Raw genomic sequence first — 19,357 nt, 5'->3', positions numbered from 1 at the left:
GGCACAAGAAACTCAGACTAGCAGAAAACTTAGACTCTATGATGCCTTCTCCCATTGCCTCAATGTCTCTCCCTCAGTGCACACCTATAGCTTCACAAGGAGTTTCCTATAACTAGGCAACAGATGAGGGAAAGGAGTCAACGTTATGCAAAGTAAGCTAGCACTAGCAATAAGTAGATGATCTGCTGCATCAGGGTCCCTCCCAGGGATGTCCTGAAACACAGCAGAAAGGGAAATCTTACTGACAAACAGAACTTTGAGCAGAACATCTGCTTTTCTATTTTGCAAGAAAAAAGAGATGGCCCAATGTAAGATCTACACTGACTCATCAGTGGTGGCTAATGTGTTGGCCAGCTGCTACCTTAAGGATTTGGAAAAAACAAGATTGAAAGACTGGTGACACAGAGGTCAAGGTGGGGAAGGCATGTGAGAGTCTCTTGAAATGGGCATAGGGTGTGAAGATATTTGCGTCTCATGGAGTGCCCTCCAGAGAACACACTGACCTGTCCCGTAGATGTCAGCCAGCCTCCTGCCAGCTTCCTTGGGGCTTGCTGAATGTACAATGAGTGCCATGGTGCTGGCATGGAGGTGAAGCACAGGCTTAACTCTCCAGACTTCCTTCGCTGAGGCTGATGTGGCTTACCAATGCTGAGTGAGCAAAATGCTGAGAGTGAAGGGCAGCACTGAGCCCCCTGTGGCACGATTCCCCATAGTCCGTGTTAAATGGCCTCTTCACAGCATCAGTTCACAGGGTCCAGTAACTCCATTGACTCACCTTCCTCAGCAGTTGGAAGAGGGAGAAGGAGAGTCAGTTTCAGCCTCTGGAGTTGGGGGTGAGTGAAGATACCGATGTATCACAAGCAACTAGTGGGCAAGGGGGAAAAGATGACTGAGTTCAAAAGCAATGTCTGGATTGGAAATAAAAGATGGAAAATTGCATTAATTCATAATCATGTGGTAATGCCCCATAGGACTCTGCATTCTTAATCTTTTACCTCTACTGACAAGAGAGGCTTTGCTTTTCAGCTGCAGTGAACAAGCTGAAGAGGCCTTATCCTCTTATCTGCAAGAGTGGAAGTAATCATAGGGGGGCCCTAAAGGCAAATGTTTACCTGTGTATTTTATCGTGAAAGTGCCAAGGGTCCAGACCTCACCTCTCTTGTCCCACTTTATCTCCAGTACCTAGAAGAGAGGCTGGCACATTGTAACCACTCAAACATCTGTGGATGAGTGGAATAAATGGGAGGATGTAGGAATGAATGAACGAACGAATAACCCTTTAGGGAATAATAGAGAGCTGGGGGAGGGAGAAGCCATACCTGATCTTTTATTCATCTCCAAAACCCTTGAAAAGACTATGAGAGGCCGCATAGAGTAGCCATTAAGACCTTGAACTCTTAATTTAGGATCTACAACTTCCTAGCTGAATGGCTTGGCCAAGTTATTTATTCTCTGTGCACAGTCTTCCTTCCTGTAAAACAAACACAGTAAATGCTTAGAGCAGCACCTGGGAAAAAGTCAAGTTCCACATAAGTGTTACTGTCATTATTTTTGTCATCTTGATGAGTGTGAAAGCCTGCAAGACAATCGGGAAATTCTCTGGGGAGGGTGAATCCAGATACTCAGCTTCCAAGGGCCATTCAAGAGGGAACAATCACCTTTTCTCTTTGCCTTTCATACTGCTTTAGACACCTCACTGCTTCCTAACATAACTTTCACTGGCAAGAGACGGAGGCCTGGGTTTCAGTTCCAGTTGCCAGCGGTGAGCTGTGTGAATTTGCCAAAGTCCCCTGCCCTCTCTGGGTCTCGGTTCCCTCGCCTGTCCACGCGAGGTTGGAGGAGCTGAACGCCAACGTCATTTTTAGCTAAGAGGGAGCAGGGTCCCCGCGTCGCCGGCCCAGGGTCTGCGCATCTGAGGCCGCGCGCCCTTTCCCCTCCCCCACGGCTCCTCCGGGCCCCGCACTCTGCGCCCCGGCTGCCGCCCAGCGCCCTACACCGCCCTCAGGGGGCCCTCGCGGGCTCCCCCCGGCCGGGATGCCCGTGCCCTGCGCCCCGCGCGCCTGCTCCCGCGCCGCCTGCCCTGCAGCCTGCCCGCGGCGCCTTTATACCCAGCGGGCTCGGCGCTCACTAATGTTTAACTCGGGGCCGAAACTTGCCAGCGGCGAGTGACTCCACCGCCCGGAGCAGCGGTGCAGGACGCGCGTCTCCGCCGCCCGCGGTGACTTCTGCCTGCGCTCCTTCTCTGAACGCTCACTTCCGAGGAGACGCCGACGATGAAGGTGAGTGCCGCGCCACGTACGTCCCCGGGGCGAGCTGTGGGAACCTTTTCGCCAAACTCCCCAAATGGCGCAAAAGCTGGCGAAACCGGACCAGGGACTCCCCTTAGGCGGAAGCCCCAAGGCCACCCTCTGACAGGTGAAGGGACGTCCCAGTGCTCTCGCTTAGCTTTCGGACCCTGGTTTCTGCTGGGACCCTGGCGTCGAGCTTTGAATGTCCCGGAGAGCCACTCACAGAACGCACGCCCGAACCCGGGCAGGGGTACAGAAACCAACACTAATGTGCTCTGAAGGCACAAGTTCAAGGGCACCCGTCTTAGAGAACTCCGACTGGCGCACTCCAGACGCCACCCCCACCCCCAGCCCACGGTCTCCCTCTTCTAACGCACTCCCACCTGCAAATCCTGCTGCCTCTGGAGCAGCCCCGACCCTCCTACGGAAACTGGGGCCACACGTTCCCTCTAACTGGACTTGATCTGCTCGGCTTGCAGACACCATGGAAGGTTCTCCTGGGACTGCTGGGGGCTGCTGCGCTTGTCACCATCATCACCGTGCCCGTGGTTCTGCTGAACAAAGGCAGTAAGTTTGAAACATTTGAAAAAGATAGTACAGTTGGAGCTCAGGTCAGGCTCCGTCTTACCACGCTAAGGGCAACGGGGGATTTTGCGTGGGGTTGGACCAGTGCCCCGAAGTGTAGCTGAGAAGGCTTCCCAGTTGTTGCTGCTTGTAGAGCAGCAGCTGGATTCACTTCGCGGGGTCTTCAGTGTTTAGGCTGCAACTCTTGCGGTTTTCAGGTCTTGTTATGTATAATAAATGCATGCTTCCTGAAATTAGGGAGAGTCGGGATTTTTAAAATTTCAATTTTAAATTTAATTTGTAAAGTTTTAAATTTACGTGTAATTTTTGAGAAAAGTTTTTGGGTGTGATCGGCAAAGGAAAAAAGGCAGTGTTTAAAGAGCCCAAAGACAGCAGTAAGGATATCTGAAATGGAAAGAGAAAAATGAGAAAGCAAGCCCCAAAATACAGTTTTGAGAAATGATGTTCCACAGGGAACCAAGACTGTTTTCCCTCAAGGGTGGTGAGAATTCAGTTGGAGGGTGGGGAGGCAGGGAAGTAATTATTTGACCAATTTAGCAGCATTACAGAGCTAAATAATAAAGCTTGTATACACGATAATATTTAAGAAGGGGCTGGAATCAGTGATGTTTTGGTGGATTCTTTTATTTAAGGACTTTCGTGTCTTTTTAGCTTGCCTAAGTGTATAAAACACTCAGATAGTGGAATACTCACTGTAGGATGCAAGCAAGTGAGAACTACTAGTTTCAGTCTCCCCTGGCCTTACTTTCCTTTTAAACACTTGCTTTCATTTCAGCATTACACACTATAAATTAGTCAGCCAGTTAAAGCATTCTCTCTGAAAGGTTTAGTCAACTGAGGAATGTATAGTCAGTGCTTGCATACTCAACGAGTCTTATCTAGATTTCAGGATGACAGTTCAGAATTAGTTTGTAGAGCTATGAAAACCATGCTTGCTGTGCAATTCAAGGCCAGGGCAAATGTGCCAAAGGTTAAATAACTGAATGGGTTGACCTACTGCTAATGAAATTTGAAGAAACCAGTGGTTGCTACTATTTTATACCATTAAATGACAGTCCACTTAAGCTTGACTCTTTCTTGTGGACTGTTAAAATATAACTATTTTCATAAAGCAACACTTTGTGTAAACCATACATGCAAAGCCTTGTGGGAGAAGAATGTGCTAGTCATACAATTGATAAATATAGGGCTTACAGGCTTACATTATGTTCCAGGCACTGTGTTAGTTGCTGCAAATACAAAGATTAAATTTTGTAAATATAAATATAAAGGCCCTGACCTCAAGAACTGTATAAGCTAGTGGGAATATGCAAACAAATATGACTTGTTTTACATATATATGTGTGTATGTGTGTGTGTGGATACACACATATATATAAATAGAAATAATCTGTATGTTTGTCTCCAAAACATCACTGAGGCATCACAGCATCGCTGGAAGTTTTGGTAAAACTGTAATTATCAGAACTTCCGTTAAAGCAAGTTGGAAGGAACACTGTACTTTGATAAGCCACTTGAGATGGCCAGTGAAATGGCCTAGGGATCTGAGGCTTGCTGCAGTTAACTCTGAGAATTTTGTTTTGCTAGGTAGGGTATACAGGCCGGGAAGAGCTGTTTTGCCATTTCTGCTAAATGGCACCTGGTATCTTCTCCAAATGAAATTTGAACACATTTCAAGAATGTTCTCTTGAGGAGGACTTCCTGAGAGACTCAACTTGTTTCCATATAACTACTCTTATGATTCAAAAAAATAACTTAGAGGTGCTTGAGCAAACTGCTCTGGAGGTTAGAAGGAACACTTCTGGGAAAGTCTCCCCCTCCCGGGTTCAAGTGATTCCCTTGCCTCAGCCTCCCGAGTAGCTGGGACTACAGGCACACACCACCATGCCAGGCTAATTTTTTGTGTTTTAGTATAGACGGGGTTTTACCGTGTTGGCCAGGATGGTCTTTATCTCCTGACCTCATGATCCGCCCACCTCGGCCTCCCAAAGTGCTGGAATTAAAGGTGTAAGCCACTGCACCCGGCCGAGAGACTTCTTATAACAGGTTTCTTTTGTGGGGAAGCTTGAATAGTTAACATCAATTTCTGGAGATAAGATATTCCAGAAAATGTGAATGCCCTGTGTTTCAACACAGAGACATGAGATCACATCCTGTGTTAGGGATCATAAAAGGATCCAGGGCCCTAGAGGAGGGTGGGAAACAGGCAAAAGAGTTTGATTCTAAGCTGAAGATGATGCGGTGAATGATGTTTTGAGCATGCCTGAACTGTTGGGATGGTGAGTTGCAATGGAGCAACACTGGAGGGGGAAGTGAGGGAAATGTCCCAGGACACTTACAGTACAGGTCAGAATTTGGAGGCTCCAGAGCTACTCAGAAATGTGAATGACTGGACTTCAGTAACTGGTTAAACAGAGAGAGGTAAAGGAGAGTGTGGCTAAGGGTACCTCTTGGACAACCAGGTGGAGATGTTGTTTCATGGCGGCTTTATTTATTTACCACTCTAGTTATTTCTCGTCTGTATTTCTTAATTTGTATGTATGTATGTTTAAGGAAAGAAGGGAAGTCATCTTGTTAACACTTCTGCCTTATCATAGGAATAAAGATAAAAGCTCAGGAATGCAGCATTTTCACTAAATCAGCAATACCTTTCCTGGGCTGTGCCACAATAAAGGTCAGCATTCCTTACAAAAAGTCAAAGTCATCACCCAAGAATTGCCCTCCATGTTGTCAATCAAGCTTTCAAGTAAACAAATAGAGTGAAGGAAAAAGGAAGGAAGTAGGGAGAAAGGAAATATAAAGGGAAGGGGAAGGGAAAGGAAAGGAAGAAGGAAGGAAGGAAAGGAATTTGATAGAAAAACAAAGCAAAGACCTAAATTATGTGGAAACTAAAGAATTAAATAGCCAAAAGGAAGGAGGAAGCCGTGAGCAAACCCAAGTTCATCCCCTGAGAGGTTGATTTAAGAGGTCAAGCATTTCCATATGAACTGCTTACTTTAGCAAAACTAGACATACCCAGAACAGGAAGGGGGCTAGTGAGTGGGGAGCCAGAGACAGAGAGAGAGGCTTAATACTATTGTCATATATTTAAGAATAAAAACTCCTTGAAGTCAGATTATTCATTTCACCAAGCACAATCAAAAGTTCATCCTCTTCTGTGTATATAATAAATGATTGTATGTTTTAAATTTTTTTCAATCATGCTACTATAGGAGGATATTGCGTATGTAAGCATTCAGTTTCCCCAACAATCAGTGAGAAATATATAAAAATACTTACATGGAACTGTAGAACTCTTCATGGCTTAGTGGTAATAAAATTGGCACGCAGCATTTATGATTCCTTTACATTATATTATATGCTGAAATTTGAAATATTTGGTTATTTGTCAAATAGTTTTATTATTATTGAATTTTATTATGGAAAAGAAGTATATCTCTTCTTTTGCTCTTTTCACTGCTTTAGTGGTAAATTTCTTCTATACCTTCTTTCAGTGGAAAGGAAATTTGACTGCTCACTCATCCATCAGTAATAAGAGAAAACCTAAATGTGAAGGAGACAGGAATAATCAGAGAGAAAAGATAGCATCTATGAGGTTTGCCTGAGGAAGCCCAGGATCCGTTCCAGGTTTAAAGCACAGAAATGAGCCTGAATGAAAGCTTTGTATGTTTCAGGGGACAATTTCTAAACAGTATGCTCTGTAAAAGCTGGAGTTGACTCCAGCTTGCTTAATTAACTATTGTCAACTTTGTGGAATGCTCATGAGGTCAGCAGGTTAGTCTTTTTCAGGCCAGTTATTTTGGGTTTTGCTTCCCTAGCCGTAGCATATGCCTTAAGTTTCTCTATCTTAGAAATCTCTGCCTCTCTTCTCAAAGGGGATCACGAAGAGAGAGAAAATGAAGACTATTTACCCAGTTGATGGTCAGAGAAAGACAGTATAAAAAGACTGGAGCTGGATCGTGTCTTTCAAATTTTATGACTTGAGAAATTACTGAGGCCCATGGAGAATGTGGCTGTAAATAATATGCAGGAGCACCTTGCCTGAGGAAGAGAAGGCATGCAAGCTACAATAATAGCCAATATGCATTTACTAAGTGCTAAATTTGGGGCTGAGGGCTTTCAATGTATTTTTCATTTAATCCTTAGAACGACTCTTTGAAAGAGAGGTACTACTACCCTCTCTATTCCTACAGAAGATTTATAGAAACTTTGAGAGGGTACTTTAGTTATCTGTAATTGTGTAATGAATTACCTCAGAACTTAAAACAATAAATATTTATTATCTCATCGTTTCTGTGTATAAGGAATTTTGGAGTGGCTTAGCTGGGTGATTCTGCCTCAGGGTCTCTCATGAGGTTGCAATCAAGATGTTATCTGAAAGCCTGACTGGGGCTGAAGGATCCCCTTCCAAGCTCACTCATGTGGCTGTCAGTTAGAGACCTCAGTTCCCTAGTGTGTGGGCCCCACTTCCCCACCATGTGGGAATTACATTATAATTTCATGACTTCTAATCTCTGTGTCGTAAGCATTCTGAAGAAGAGCCTACTGCGGATGCCTTCATTCCTATATAAAGCTGTATACAGGCAATGACTGACATCTCAAGCTTTTGAATGGTTCTGTTTAGTAGTATTAGTAGTAATAATAGGGCCAGATTTACTTACTTGCACTAAATTATACTTAGGATAATATGGTAGCTACTTTCCCTTAGAATGAAGGATCCAAGAGAGGAACTAAGCAGGAAGCTGAGTTGCCTTTTATGACCTAGCCTCAGAAGTGGCAGGTATACCATTCCTTATGCTGTGTACTATTGGTCACACAGACCAACCCTGATACAATGTGGGAGGGCACTACACAAGTGTGTAAATACCAGGAGGTGGAGATCATTGGGAACCATGATGGAGGCTGGCTCCAATGACTATCAAAGAAGTTAAGGAACTTGCTCAAAGTTCCACAAAGTTGGGATTCATACTCAGGCAATGTGACTCTACAGCTGATACTCAGTACTGTTCAACTCCGTATCATTCTGTCAGCTTGTAATCAAGTATAAAATCAACTTGGCCATATTAGCATAATTGTTATAACTTCTCATTTGCATAGCGATATTATAATTTCATGGCTTCTAATCTCTATGTGTTAAGTATCCTGAGGAAGAGCCTACTGCTGCTGCCTTCATTCTCATATAAAGCTGTATATAGGCAATGTCTGACATCTCAAGCTTTTGAATGGTTTCGATTTTTAATATTAGTAGTAATAATAGATTCAGATTTACCTACTGGCACTAAATTGCACTTGCTTTGCTTCTGATGTAAGTTACATTATTTCATTTGATCTTCACAGAGAAGTTCATTTTAGAGAGGTATATTAATATCTTGACTTTTTACACTTGAAAGTTTAGGGGTTTGCAAGTAAGTACTGGATCTTGGGAATCCAAATCTTTTGACTACCAACCTTCCCTGAGCCTGCTGGTTCCCATGAATGGCTAATTTATAGAAATGCCTTGGTGAGAGTTTTTCTGAGTTAATGTTTAATCATTACTTTGTGGTTGGATGCTAATCCTTTCATTGCTGTAAATCAATATCATGTAAATATTTTTACCTTTAGTCTTCACAGCTCCATTATGACCTCCAAAAGAGGGTGTGTCTCTCAATTTGAGAGTAACCTGAAACCATGAAATTAGAACTTCTGAGTAACTGTTTTATTTGCGAAGCATTGTATTGTTTTATATTGTTCTTCAAAATTGTAACTTCCTAGGACGCTTTTAAAAATTTAAAGATAAACTATGTGCTTTCTTTAACTGGGGGCATTAATGTGCACATTTCTTAATTATTTGGTTCAGTGAGGAAGCAAGTAGACCTATGAGTTCAGGGCACTAGAAGAGGAAGTAATGTAAGGCAGAGCCAAAGCCACTAGAGATTTTATTCATGGCACTCTAGGAGCCATGGTGGCTCAGGATGTATAATTGAGGTACAGGGAGTAGGAGAGGTGAGTATCAAGCAGGTCTTATCATCCACCCCTTCCCTGACTTCTTAAAACTGGGGACCCCAAAACTGAGCTTAGTGGCCCCTGTGGCCCTAATACCATTTCTGTGAGGCTGGAACCCTCTTTTCTTGTTTTCCTCAGTTGTTCTAAAGCCCACCCTGCTCAAACTCATGTCCATAAGTTTCATGGATGACTCTTATTTCTCTATTATAGTCTTCCATTATTTGATTCCAGGCATAAAACTCTTTCAGTATGAGATTTAAAACCTCTTCAGGGCCAAGGTCCTACAGTGGCCAAAGACAATATTTTTCAATTCAAAAGCATATATTGAATGCTTACTGCATGTCAAGTATTACCGAAGATATGGGAGTGGGGGTATATGGCTATTGAATGCTTACTGCATGTCAAGTGTTACTGAAGATATGGGAGTGGGGGGATATGACTATTGAATGCTTACTGCATGTCAAGTGTTATTGAAGGTATGGGGGATATGGCCTGCTATGATTGCATATTTGTCCCCTCCAAACCTCATGTTGAAATTTGATCTCCAGTGTTGGAGGTGAGGCCTAATGGAAGGTATCTGCATAATGGGATCAGAGCCCTCCCACAGGGGTGAGTGAGTTCTTGCTCTATTAGTTTCCATAACAGCTGATTATTAAAAAGAGCCTAGCACCTCCCTCTTCCTTGCTTTCTTTCTCACCATGTGATCTCTGCACATGCCAGCCTCCCCTTCACCTTCTGCTATAAGTAGAAGCAGCCTGAGACCATCATCAGATGTAAATGCGCAATCTTGAACTTTCCAGTCACCAGAATCATGATCCAAATAATCTTTTAAGAAAATAAATTACTAGCCTCAGATATTCCTTTATAGCAATACAAAATGAGCTAAGATCTAGCCCTAAGCAGTATAGATAATGTCCCTGTTCCACTGGACCTTTACAATCCATAGAGCAGGCAAATTATAGGCAAGTGCAGAAATAATTTCAGATGGTAACAAATGCTATGACAGAAATAAAGTGGGATGGAAAGGACTGGCAGACACAGAAAGGAGTTTCTCTCTTATTCCAAGTATGATTTTGAGCTCCTGGAGGATTGCAGCATGAATGTGACATGATCTTTTCACATTTCAAAAATATGCCTCTGACTCTTGTGTGGATAGTAGTTTGGGGTTGGTGTGGTTTGTCCAGGTGATTGCTGATGGTGGCTTGGAGAAGGATGGTAGCATTGGAGGTGAAAATAAGTTTAAAAAAAAAAAAGAAATGCAGGATGTATTTTGGAGGTAAGACAATGTGCAGGCATGTGAAGAGAGGGAAGGAGAGAAGGTAAGGATGGCTCCTTGGATAGCTGGCTAGATAGCTTAAGTGAAGAATTTCTCTTGCCTCCTGGTGTTTCCTTTTCATCAGAGGTTCCTCTGGCTTAACTCCCCTTTCCTATTGGATCAGCCTTCCCCTTTCAAGGATGTGCTCAGGAACACCTCCTACTTCATATTCACCCAGCACAGACTTGTTGACAGAAGGTAATTCTCCAACTTGGCAAATATTTATTGAGGATTTTCTATATGCCAGGTACTTTGTGGGTCCCTAGGGATAGAAAGACAATAGATATGGCCTTTGTCCTCAAATAATTGAGAGCATTAAAAGACACATAAACATTAACTACAATCAAGAGAGCTAAGTGCCCTTCTAGTAAATGATCAAAGTACTATGGAAGCACTAGTGACCAAATGATAAATGCTGTCCCAGGAAGTTTCTACATAAACAACCAAGCATAAAGCATTAATAATTAATGGGTCTTAATACCATCCTTCCAATCCTTCAGCCCCCAAACTGGCTCTGAGGCATGCAGTGTACCTCCGTGTCGGTCCTCATTGACTTACAGCCCCCTGATGCTGTATGAGGATTGTATCGGGATGTTTTGGGCTTCAAGGAACCCAATACCTGGCCAAAAGTTATTTGAATGATAGCGTTTTATTATTGTGTTGTCATTAGCATCTTTTATAATTGAAAGTGCAGAAGTAAAGTGGTTCTTGGGTTTGTTAATGTAATGGCCTGAACACATCAAGAACACGGGGCCTTTCTACCTTTCAGCTCTGCCATCCTTGGAGTTTTGTCTTTTGATCTCCAGAATGTCATCTCATGGTTGAGTATGGCTTCTGCAGCTCAACCCAGCACTTGCTCATACAGCTTTTTCACAGGGCAGAAGAGGATGCTCTTCCTCATTCATGTTCTGCTGTATCAGGGAGGAAAACCATTTCCATAAGTCCTCTGACCAGATGCAAACTTTCAGATCTTACTGGCTACATTTGTGTCACTTGTCTATATCCAAACCAATCAGCAAGGAGAATGAATTGCCATGATTGAACTAGACTAATCAAGACTCACCTTTCTCAGGCTGGAGAGTATCTTCTTTTGCTAGCACATGGAAGGAGAAGGGCAAATACCTAAGTTGAATTGAAAATTCTGAAAGACAGAAATCGGGGAGATGGCCTATGTAGGCATATCGTGTATTTGGTTATTGCTCTCTTTTCATTACGTTAGAAAGATTTAATTTTTCAACAAAAGAGGACAGACATCAGGCCAGCTGTGATCTCCAAAAATCTGGAGCTGTAATTCTCTCCTTTCCTTCTCCTCACTTTCTTTCCTAACTGGGTTTATTGCAAATCAGTGTGCTTTGTTGCTGCCTTTCTGATCTCAAGGACATTTTGATCTCAGCCCTTTCTTTCTCTTGGCATCCAAAGTGATCAAGAGGAGAAAATAATTGAATTGCAATGTTAAAATATAAATCTGAGATAATAGAGCAGGTAAGAAACATCTGAGGGGAATTACTGACAATTTACCTCTAGAAAATCCACATAAACTGTCATATTTCATCCAGTTCATAATAGCAGAAAGTGGCAGAAATAGTCAACATAAAATAAGATGGGCAAAATTTTTTAAAAATGGTAAAACTTAGATCTGCTAAAGTTAACCCAGGAAAGTAGGACTTAAAATAATTAATGGCCATAAAAATAAAATAAGTAAATAACAAAAGCAAAAAAAATAACCTCACAAGGTCTAGAAGCTATAATTTAATCTAACATGGGCAAAAAGAAATCTAATTGATGACTCAAATCTTTGTTTTAAAATTTCCAGGGAAAAAATTACTCTGCATGGTAATGATTTTCTTAAAATGAAAAGGATTTGGCTGTACCGAAAGGAGAACCCAGAACCCAGCAGCCAGTGGACCCTTATTCCTTCCTGGTAATCTGGCCCTATTTTCCCTGTCTGCTCACTCGCTTGCTCTTCTGGTGAACTATTCCAGGTATCTCCTCTCCACTCAAACTTCCAACACCTCCTCCGTATACTCATTCATAGCTAAGGACCTGGCTTCCTGTTTTGATAAGAAAACTGAAACCATTAGAAGAGAACTTCAATTCTCACCGGCTCATCAGTGCATTCACCTGTATCGGCTCCCCTCCCAAGTTAGGGGAATGAATGCTCAGGCTCCTACCCAAGACCAGGCCCTCTGTTCGTGCCCTGGGTCCCATCCCTTTTGCTTACTGAAAGGTTAGGCTCCAGCTGTCCCCTTGCATGTGGCATCATCATTTTTTCCATCTCTATTTGATCATGAACATGCAATAGTGTCTCATATTCTAAAAAAAAATAAGAAGGAAACTATCTTTTTCCACCCTCATCCCTGCCAACCTACCACTCCCTTTCTCTGCTCTCTTTACCACAAAACTTCTTAAAGAGTTTCTATTATCACTGTCTGTTACCCTTCTCCCTTTTTTTTCTCTTAAGCCCCCTGGAATAAGGGTTATCCCCACCACACCACTAAAACAGCTCTATTCTTGTCAAGGTCCCTAATCTCTGTGTTGCAGATCTGGAGTTGCTTCTCAGTCTGTGTCTCACGTGCCTGTCAATTAGTCATCCTTCTTCTCCACCTCCCCTCGGGGCTCTCACTCTCTCCTGGTTGTCCTTCTACCTCACTGTGCAGTCTTTCCCAGCCTCCTTAGGTAAACTTCCTGATGTCTTCAAGTTCTCACCTTGGACTACTCTGGGGCTCCATCCTAAGACCTTTTCCTTTTTCACCTCAGATGACCTCATCCACTCCCATGGCCTTAAATACCATTTACAACTTGGCAACTTTCCAATTTTATCTGCGAACCAGACCTTTTCCTGAGCTCTAGGTGCAGTATTCAACTGCTTACTGGACATCTCCATTTGGATGTGATATTGGCATCTCATACTGACATCTTCCAAAACTCTTTGTCTTCCCTTAGTACATCTTATTTCTGCAAATGGCAATTCTATTTTTGTAGTTACTGAGGCCAATATCAATGCAAGTTCTCCTCAACTCCTCTCTTTCATCCGCATGTCACATCCAATGTGTCAGCAGTTTTATCATGTGTATCTTCATATTCTCTCAGAGTTTGACCATACCTCGCCACCTCATCTCCTACTACCCTTGTCAAAGACACAATTGCCCTTCCCCTAAATTATTGCCAACATCTCTCTTTTTTTTTCTTACTTCCCTATGGTGTATTCTCAACACAACAGACAAGGTGATTGTGGTAGGCAGAATTCTAAGATGACCCCCAAGAACCCTCCCCTCCCCTCCTGTGTACTAATCTCTGAGATTGTGGATATGATGAATTTTCTTCCTGTAGTTAAGTTTTGTTATGATGCACAGTTGGCTTTAAGAAAGGGAGATTACCTGCTTGGGCCTGACTGAATCACGTGAACTGTTTAAAAGCAGAGTTTCTCTGGCTAGTCACAGAATAGGCAGTCAGGGGTCCCAGGCATGAGAAGGATTTAACATACCATTGCTGACTTGGAAGATGGAGGGGCCATATGGCCAGGAATGTGGGTCATCTCTAGGAGGTGAGAGCAGCCCTGGCTTGTAGTCAACAAGTAAATGAGAACTTCACTCTCACAACCTCAATGAACTGAATTTTGCCAACAACCTGTGTGAGCCTGGAAGCAGGTAATTTTTCCCCAGAGCCTCCAGCTGACAACTTATTCCAGCCAAAACTTTGATTTTAACCTCACAATATTTTGAACAGAGAACTCAGCAAAATGGGCTGGACTGCTGACTTATAGAACTCCAAGCTGATACATGTGTGCTGTGTTAAGTCACTAAGTTTGTGGTGATTTGTTACATAGCAATAGAAAACCATTAATAATATAGTGATCAAATTGTTTTAATTTATTATTTATTTATTTATTTTGAGATGGACTCTTGCTCTGTTGCCCAGGCTGGAGTGCAGTGATACAGTCTCAGCTCACTGCAACCACTGCCTCCGGGTTTCAAGAGATTCTCCCGCCTCAGCCTCCCGAATAGCTGGCACTATAGGCGTGCACCACCACGCCCAGCTAATTTTTTTTTTTTTTTTTTTGTATTTTTAGTAGAGACAGGGTTTTGCCATGTTGGCCAGGCTGGTCTCATACTCCTGACCTTAGGTGATCCGCCCGTCTTGGCCTCCCAAAGTGCTGGGATTATAGGCGTAAGCCACCATGCCCAGGCTGGTGATCAGATTTAAACATAAGTCAAATCATGTCCTTTTCTGCTTAACATAATTCATTGGCTTTCCATTGTGAAGGCTCCATGGCACTTGTTACCACCTAACATATGGCATTGCTTACTCATTATCTGTTCATATGTCTCCCCCAGTTAAAATGAAAGCTTCATAAGGGCAGGAGTTTTTCATGCTTTATTCACTGTGATGTCTCTAGTGCCTAGAACACTGAATAACACAGTAAGTGCTAAGTAAGTATTTGGTGAATTAAAGAAATTATCTTGGAGCTCAGGCAAGAAAATTTTTTAATGAACATTTATTAATATTGCTGTATTTCTGAATAAAATTCTTATATTTATAAACCACTCAGTACTAAATCAAGTATACCTACAATTTGTAAGTGCTAGCAACTGTTTGAAAAAAGACACAATATGTTCATCCTCATGGCTTATTAATAGTTTAGTTAAGAAAAGACTGTTAAAGTAAGTACTTAAATAGATATAAAATTACTTGATTAATTGGCAAATTGATACATTTAATTACTTGGCAATTAATTAATTGGCAAATTAATACAATTAATTACTTGATTAATTGAAAATTGGTATAGAAAATAAACATTTTAATAAGATTAGGAGAGAGAAATGAATGTGGACTAAGTAGTAAGGGATAGATCAAGAGGCATGCAGAGGAATAGTGGGAAAATGAAGGCCATGAATGTAGACTGTTTATTTGAGAAGTTTGTCCAGACGGCTTGGGGATGCAGCAGGATCAGGTAAGTATTTCTTTAAGATCGGTACACACTCTGCATGCTTAACCACAGAGCAGAAGTGAGCAGTGGAAAGAAACTGAAGATGCAGCTGGGCACAATGGCTCACACACATAATCCTAGGTCTTTGGGATGCTGAGGCAGGAGGATCGCTTGAGCCCAGAAGTTCGTTCAAGGCTTTAGTGAGCCATGATAGTGCCATTGCACTCTAGCCTGGGTGACAGAGTGAGACCCTGTCTCAAGTAAAAAAGAGAGAGAGAGAGGAAGGAAGGAAGGAAGGAAGAAAGGAAGGAGGGAGGGAGGGAGAAAGGGAGGGAGAGAAGGAGGGAAGGAAGGAAGCTAGGAAAGAAGGAGGCTAGGAAGGAAGGAAGCTAGGAATGAAGGAAGCTAGGGAGGGAGGGAGTGAGGAGGAAGGAAGGAAAGAAGGAGGGAAGGAAGGAGGGAAGGAAGGAAGGAAGGAGCCATGTGTTTTAGAGGGAAAAGGTAAGATTTAAAAAAAAATCCCTTGGGAACAAGAGGACAAGCATGTGAGTCATAGATTGGGGTGTGGAACGATCGGGGAGGAAGCTCACCTCTCTCTCAGAGTTCTAAGGAAAGTGTTAAACAATGGCAGGAGGGACAGATACCACAGAACTGATGAGCTTGGTAGAAAATAAGCTCCTTATGGTAGCTTTTGCTGTAAAGGAAGAATCATTGAATTTTTTTGTTGGCTTATTTTATAATTTTTTCAAAATGTATACTGCAGGACTTGAGTTGTTCAGCATTGTGTAATATTTAAATCTAGAAAATATGAAAAAAGGGAAGAAAAGAAACCTATTTTAAAGCTTACATGACTACTTTTTAATGAGTTCAGGAAAAAGATGATGAAAGTTATTGGGTATTCCCATGGAAAAGAGAATAGAGATGGTATAACTTCCTTTCTAGGAAGTTACCTTCTAGGAAGCCACAGAGTTGCCATCCTTCTTACTGTCCAGAGGGAAAATTCTAGAGTTTTCTGAATTTGCACTCTTTTGACTTTGAAGCAGAACAAATTAAGTTTCAACTGACCCAAGTCCTAATGATACTACCAACCTGCTTATTTAAAATAGTTGCAAACCCTGAATTTAAACACTTCCATAAAGCCTAATTCATCTCCACCAACTCACAAAAAATGCCAAGAAAGCATTTACCACATGCAATCACTGTTCCAAAGATTTAGAGAGGTTTAGAAGAGTGATTGTAACCACAGGCTTTGGCGCCATATTGCCTGGTCCAAATGTGGCTTTGGTGCGTACTAATCACAGAATTTTAGTCTAGTTACTGGCTTTGCCTGTCTGTGCCTCAGTCTCCTCATTTGTAAAATGGGAGTGAGCATAAGAAGAATAAATGGGTTGAAAGTCTACATTGCCTAGAACAACCCAGCAAAGTAGAACACCATAAGAATGCCTAATTATTATTTTTTATATATTTATAACATTTTTTGTTTGTTTTAACAGCTCCAGAGGCAGGTAGTATAGTAATTTTTGCCCCATACTGCTGAATGTTTTGCCTGGCAAATACTGGGAATGAGGCAATTCCTGTGGCAGTTTTGTTTTCCAATGATTGTTTTTTCTTATATCAGAGATGACAAATGCTTGTCACAAAGAGTAGCCTTGTTGATTACACTTATAAATCTTCGGGAGACTTCTTCAATGAGTCAGTGTTAGAGCTTTCAGTTTCCATAAATGCAGATTTCCTTTACTCAGTTTTCTTCCAAACATGAGCCAATCTTTCTTAGTTTGCACTGTAATACTCTCCACTGAAGTCTCACTACAACTGCTTTTAAGTATATGTCAAGAGAAACTAGCCCTTTGCTAAAATAGTTGCATGTTTCATGGGCCAGTGAGTCATTTAGTCATACACTTAAGAAATTTCCACCTTTCAAATGTTTATCATCACCTCGGATTACACGGCCTAATGCCAGTCAACTTCATGGGGCATAAAAGCCCTGTACGTATTAGTTTGGGCCATTATTGTATCAGTCTTGTTTATTCCCAGAAAAGTCTTATCAAGAAAAGAGGGAGTGACTATAATCAGAAAAAAAAAAAATTCATTTCAAAAATGGATAAAGCAGTCCTGCCACCTTGCTTAGTGCTGGCTGCCTGTGTGTGTAGAGCTTCCTGACTCTGCATGATAGCAGAGGTAACCAGGCAGTGTAACTGGGCTTAGTTCGGTCAGTCCTTCCGGCCTTGCATTTCTTTACCAACATGTTCATACTTGGGTTAAGATGAAAATAGATATCTGATACTTGAATACTGAGACGTACATATTCTGCCCACTTTCACTTTTCTGCTACATATATTGGAGTCGTATGCTGATATTGTTTCAGGGTAATCGGAGTTTCAGTCTCAACATTTGTCTTTCAAATCCAGTCTTGTGAGCAGTTTTTGTTTTTGTTTTAATGTTGCTCACAATTTTGAGGAATGTCTAGATGAGGTTGTCAGACTGTATTCAGGACTGGCCACCTGATGTTTTAAAAGTAAAGTTTTATGGGAACACAGCTGTGCCCACTCACTCACAGATTGGCTGTGGCTGCCTGCAAGTTACAATGGCAGACTTGAGTAGTTATGACAGAAACTAAAGACCATAAGGCCCACAAAGCCTAAACTATTGACCAACCAGCTATTTAAGAAAATGTTTGCCAACTCCAGGTCTAGATGTTGTATTCTTACCACTTAAAAATACTTTCGTTATAATGTCTAACTTAAATAACGAGATTCAGAAAAACGATTAAATATAGAGTTTATTCGAGTGCAAAGCTTGAGGATGACCTCTTGGAAAACATACTCCAGAAAAATGGGGTTAGCATTACAAAGTGAGGAATTGAAAGTTTCACTCATATAGGCAGTTAGAAGGGTTGCAACATTTTCCATACAAGGTCAGTATGTATATTACAGTGATTTTGTTGGTTACAGATTGCTGTATTCCAACTAAGATTGCTTTAACATTCCATGAGCAGAGGTGATGATCTGAGGGGTTCCTACCTCGGGCACCACAAGGTCTTTTCTGGTCATTTACAGGAAAAAGCAGAAGTTACAGCTGCATGGTATGTGACTCAGGCCACATACCTCTCAAGGCTCAAAATAACCTAAAGTTCCAACAGATTTAAGTTCTAATTATTTAATTTCATCACAATAGGTAAGATGAATCAGTTCCCATATCAGTTAGGGAAATCACACTAGAGGCCAGGCGCGGTGGCTCCAGTTAGGGAAATCACACTAAAGGCCAGGTGCGGTGGCTCAGGCCTGTAATACCAGGACTTTGGGAGGCCGGGGCAGGCAGATCATCTGAGGCCAGGAGTTCAAGACCAGCCTGGCTAACATGGTGAAACCCCGTCCCTACTAAAAATACAAAAATTAGCTGGGTGTGGTGGTACACGCCTGTAGTTGCAGCTACTTGGGAGGATGAGACAGAAAAATTGCTTGAACCTGGAAGGCAGCAGTTGCAGTGAGCCAAGATTGTGCCACTGCACTCCAGCCTGGGTGACAGAGTAAGACTCTGTCTCAAAAAAAAAAAAACAAACAAAAAAAACACACTAGATATTTCAGCAGAGAGATTTAATATGAAAATTGGTTACACAGATAGAAGAGCAAAAGAGAAACTCTGAGGTAACTGAGAAAGAGAAGAGTAACTGCAGGAAGGAGTCACCTCTAGGGATGAAGAGGAACACAGAAGATCTCAGATCAAAGCTCTAAGGTTTATAATCCCCCCAGCTGCTACTGGTACCTCTGTGAGGCATGATGAAGCAGGTTCCGGATATTACAAAGGAAGCTAGAGGCTGGAGCAGGTGCTACTGCTGGGTGCATGCTGTCAGCAAGAAAGAGGAAAGGAGGAGTCCCTCCTCTTCTCTAATTGCCATCCAATTTTTTCTCTATTTTCCCCTATTAACAGAACCTAGCAAGAATCCTGCAGATGAGGCTTCTTGGAAATATAGCTGTAGAGCCCTTCACCAGAATTATTGAGCAAGGAAGGGTATGTATATTTGGAGATGAAAGCCAGTAGGTGACTGGCTCAGGCTTACAGAAGTGTGCTGACCTAACAGTAGCTAGTGGCGGTCTAGAACCTGAGTTGTAATAGCCTGACAGGTTCTTCTTGCCTGCTGCACAGATAAAACCAATTCACTGTGACAGTGATATTGCAGTAGAAAATTTCATAGTCACAGGACCAGCCAAGTGAAAGGACAGGAGATAGTTCTCAAATTGCCTCCCTCAAAGCTTGGAGGTT

The 19,357-nt window shown here is 42.2% G+C and overlaps 1 protein-coding gene across 4 annotated transcripts in view; it reads left to right on the top strand.

The window, feature by feature from the left end:
- The first annotated feature begins 1,546 nt into the window (after positions 1 to 1,546).
- DPP4 (dipeptidyl peptidase 4) overlaps positions 1,547 to 19,357 on the top strand; it is an 82,745-nt gene continuing 64,934 nt past the window's right edge. For 2 of the 4 annotated variants that reach the window (XM_063712494.1, XM_024242971.3), the window contains exons 1-2: positions 1,681 to 2,279; positions 2,768 to 2,855. In XM_063712494.1, coding sequence (XP_063568564.1) covers positions 2,274 to 2,279; positions 2,768 to 2,855 — 94 coding nt within the window. In that variant the 5' untranslated portion in view covers positions 1,681 to 2,273. 4 annotated transcript variants of the gene reach the window in all.

This window comes from Pongo abelii, chromosome 11, assembly GCF_028885655.2.
Source record: "Pongo abelii isolate AG06213 chromosome 11, NHGRI_mPonAbe1-v2.0_pri, whole genome shotgun sequence".
Lineage (NCBI taxonomy): Eukaryota > Metazoa > Chordata > Mammalia > Primates > Hominidae > Pongo > Pongo abelii.
The sequence above is the reverse complement of the archived record's forward strand: the minus strand, read 5'-3'. Positions and strand labels throughout refer to the sequence as shown.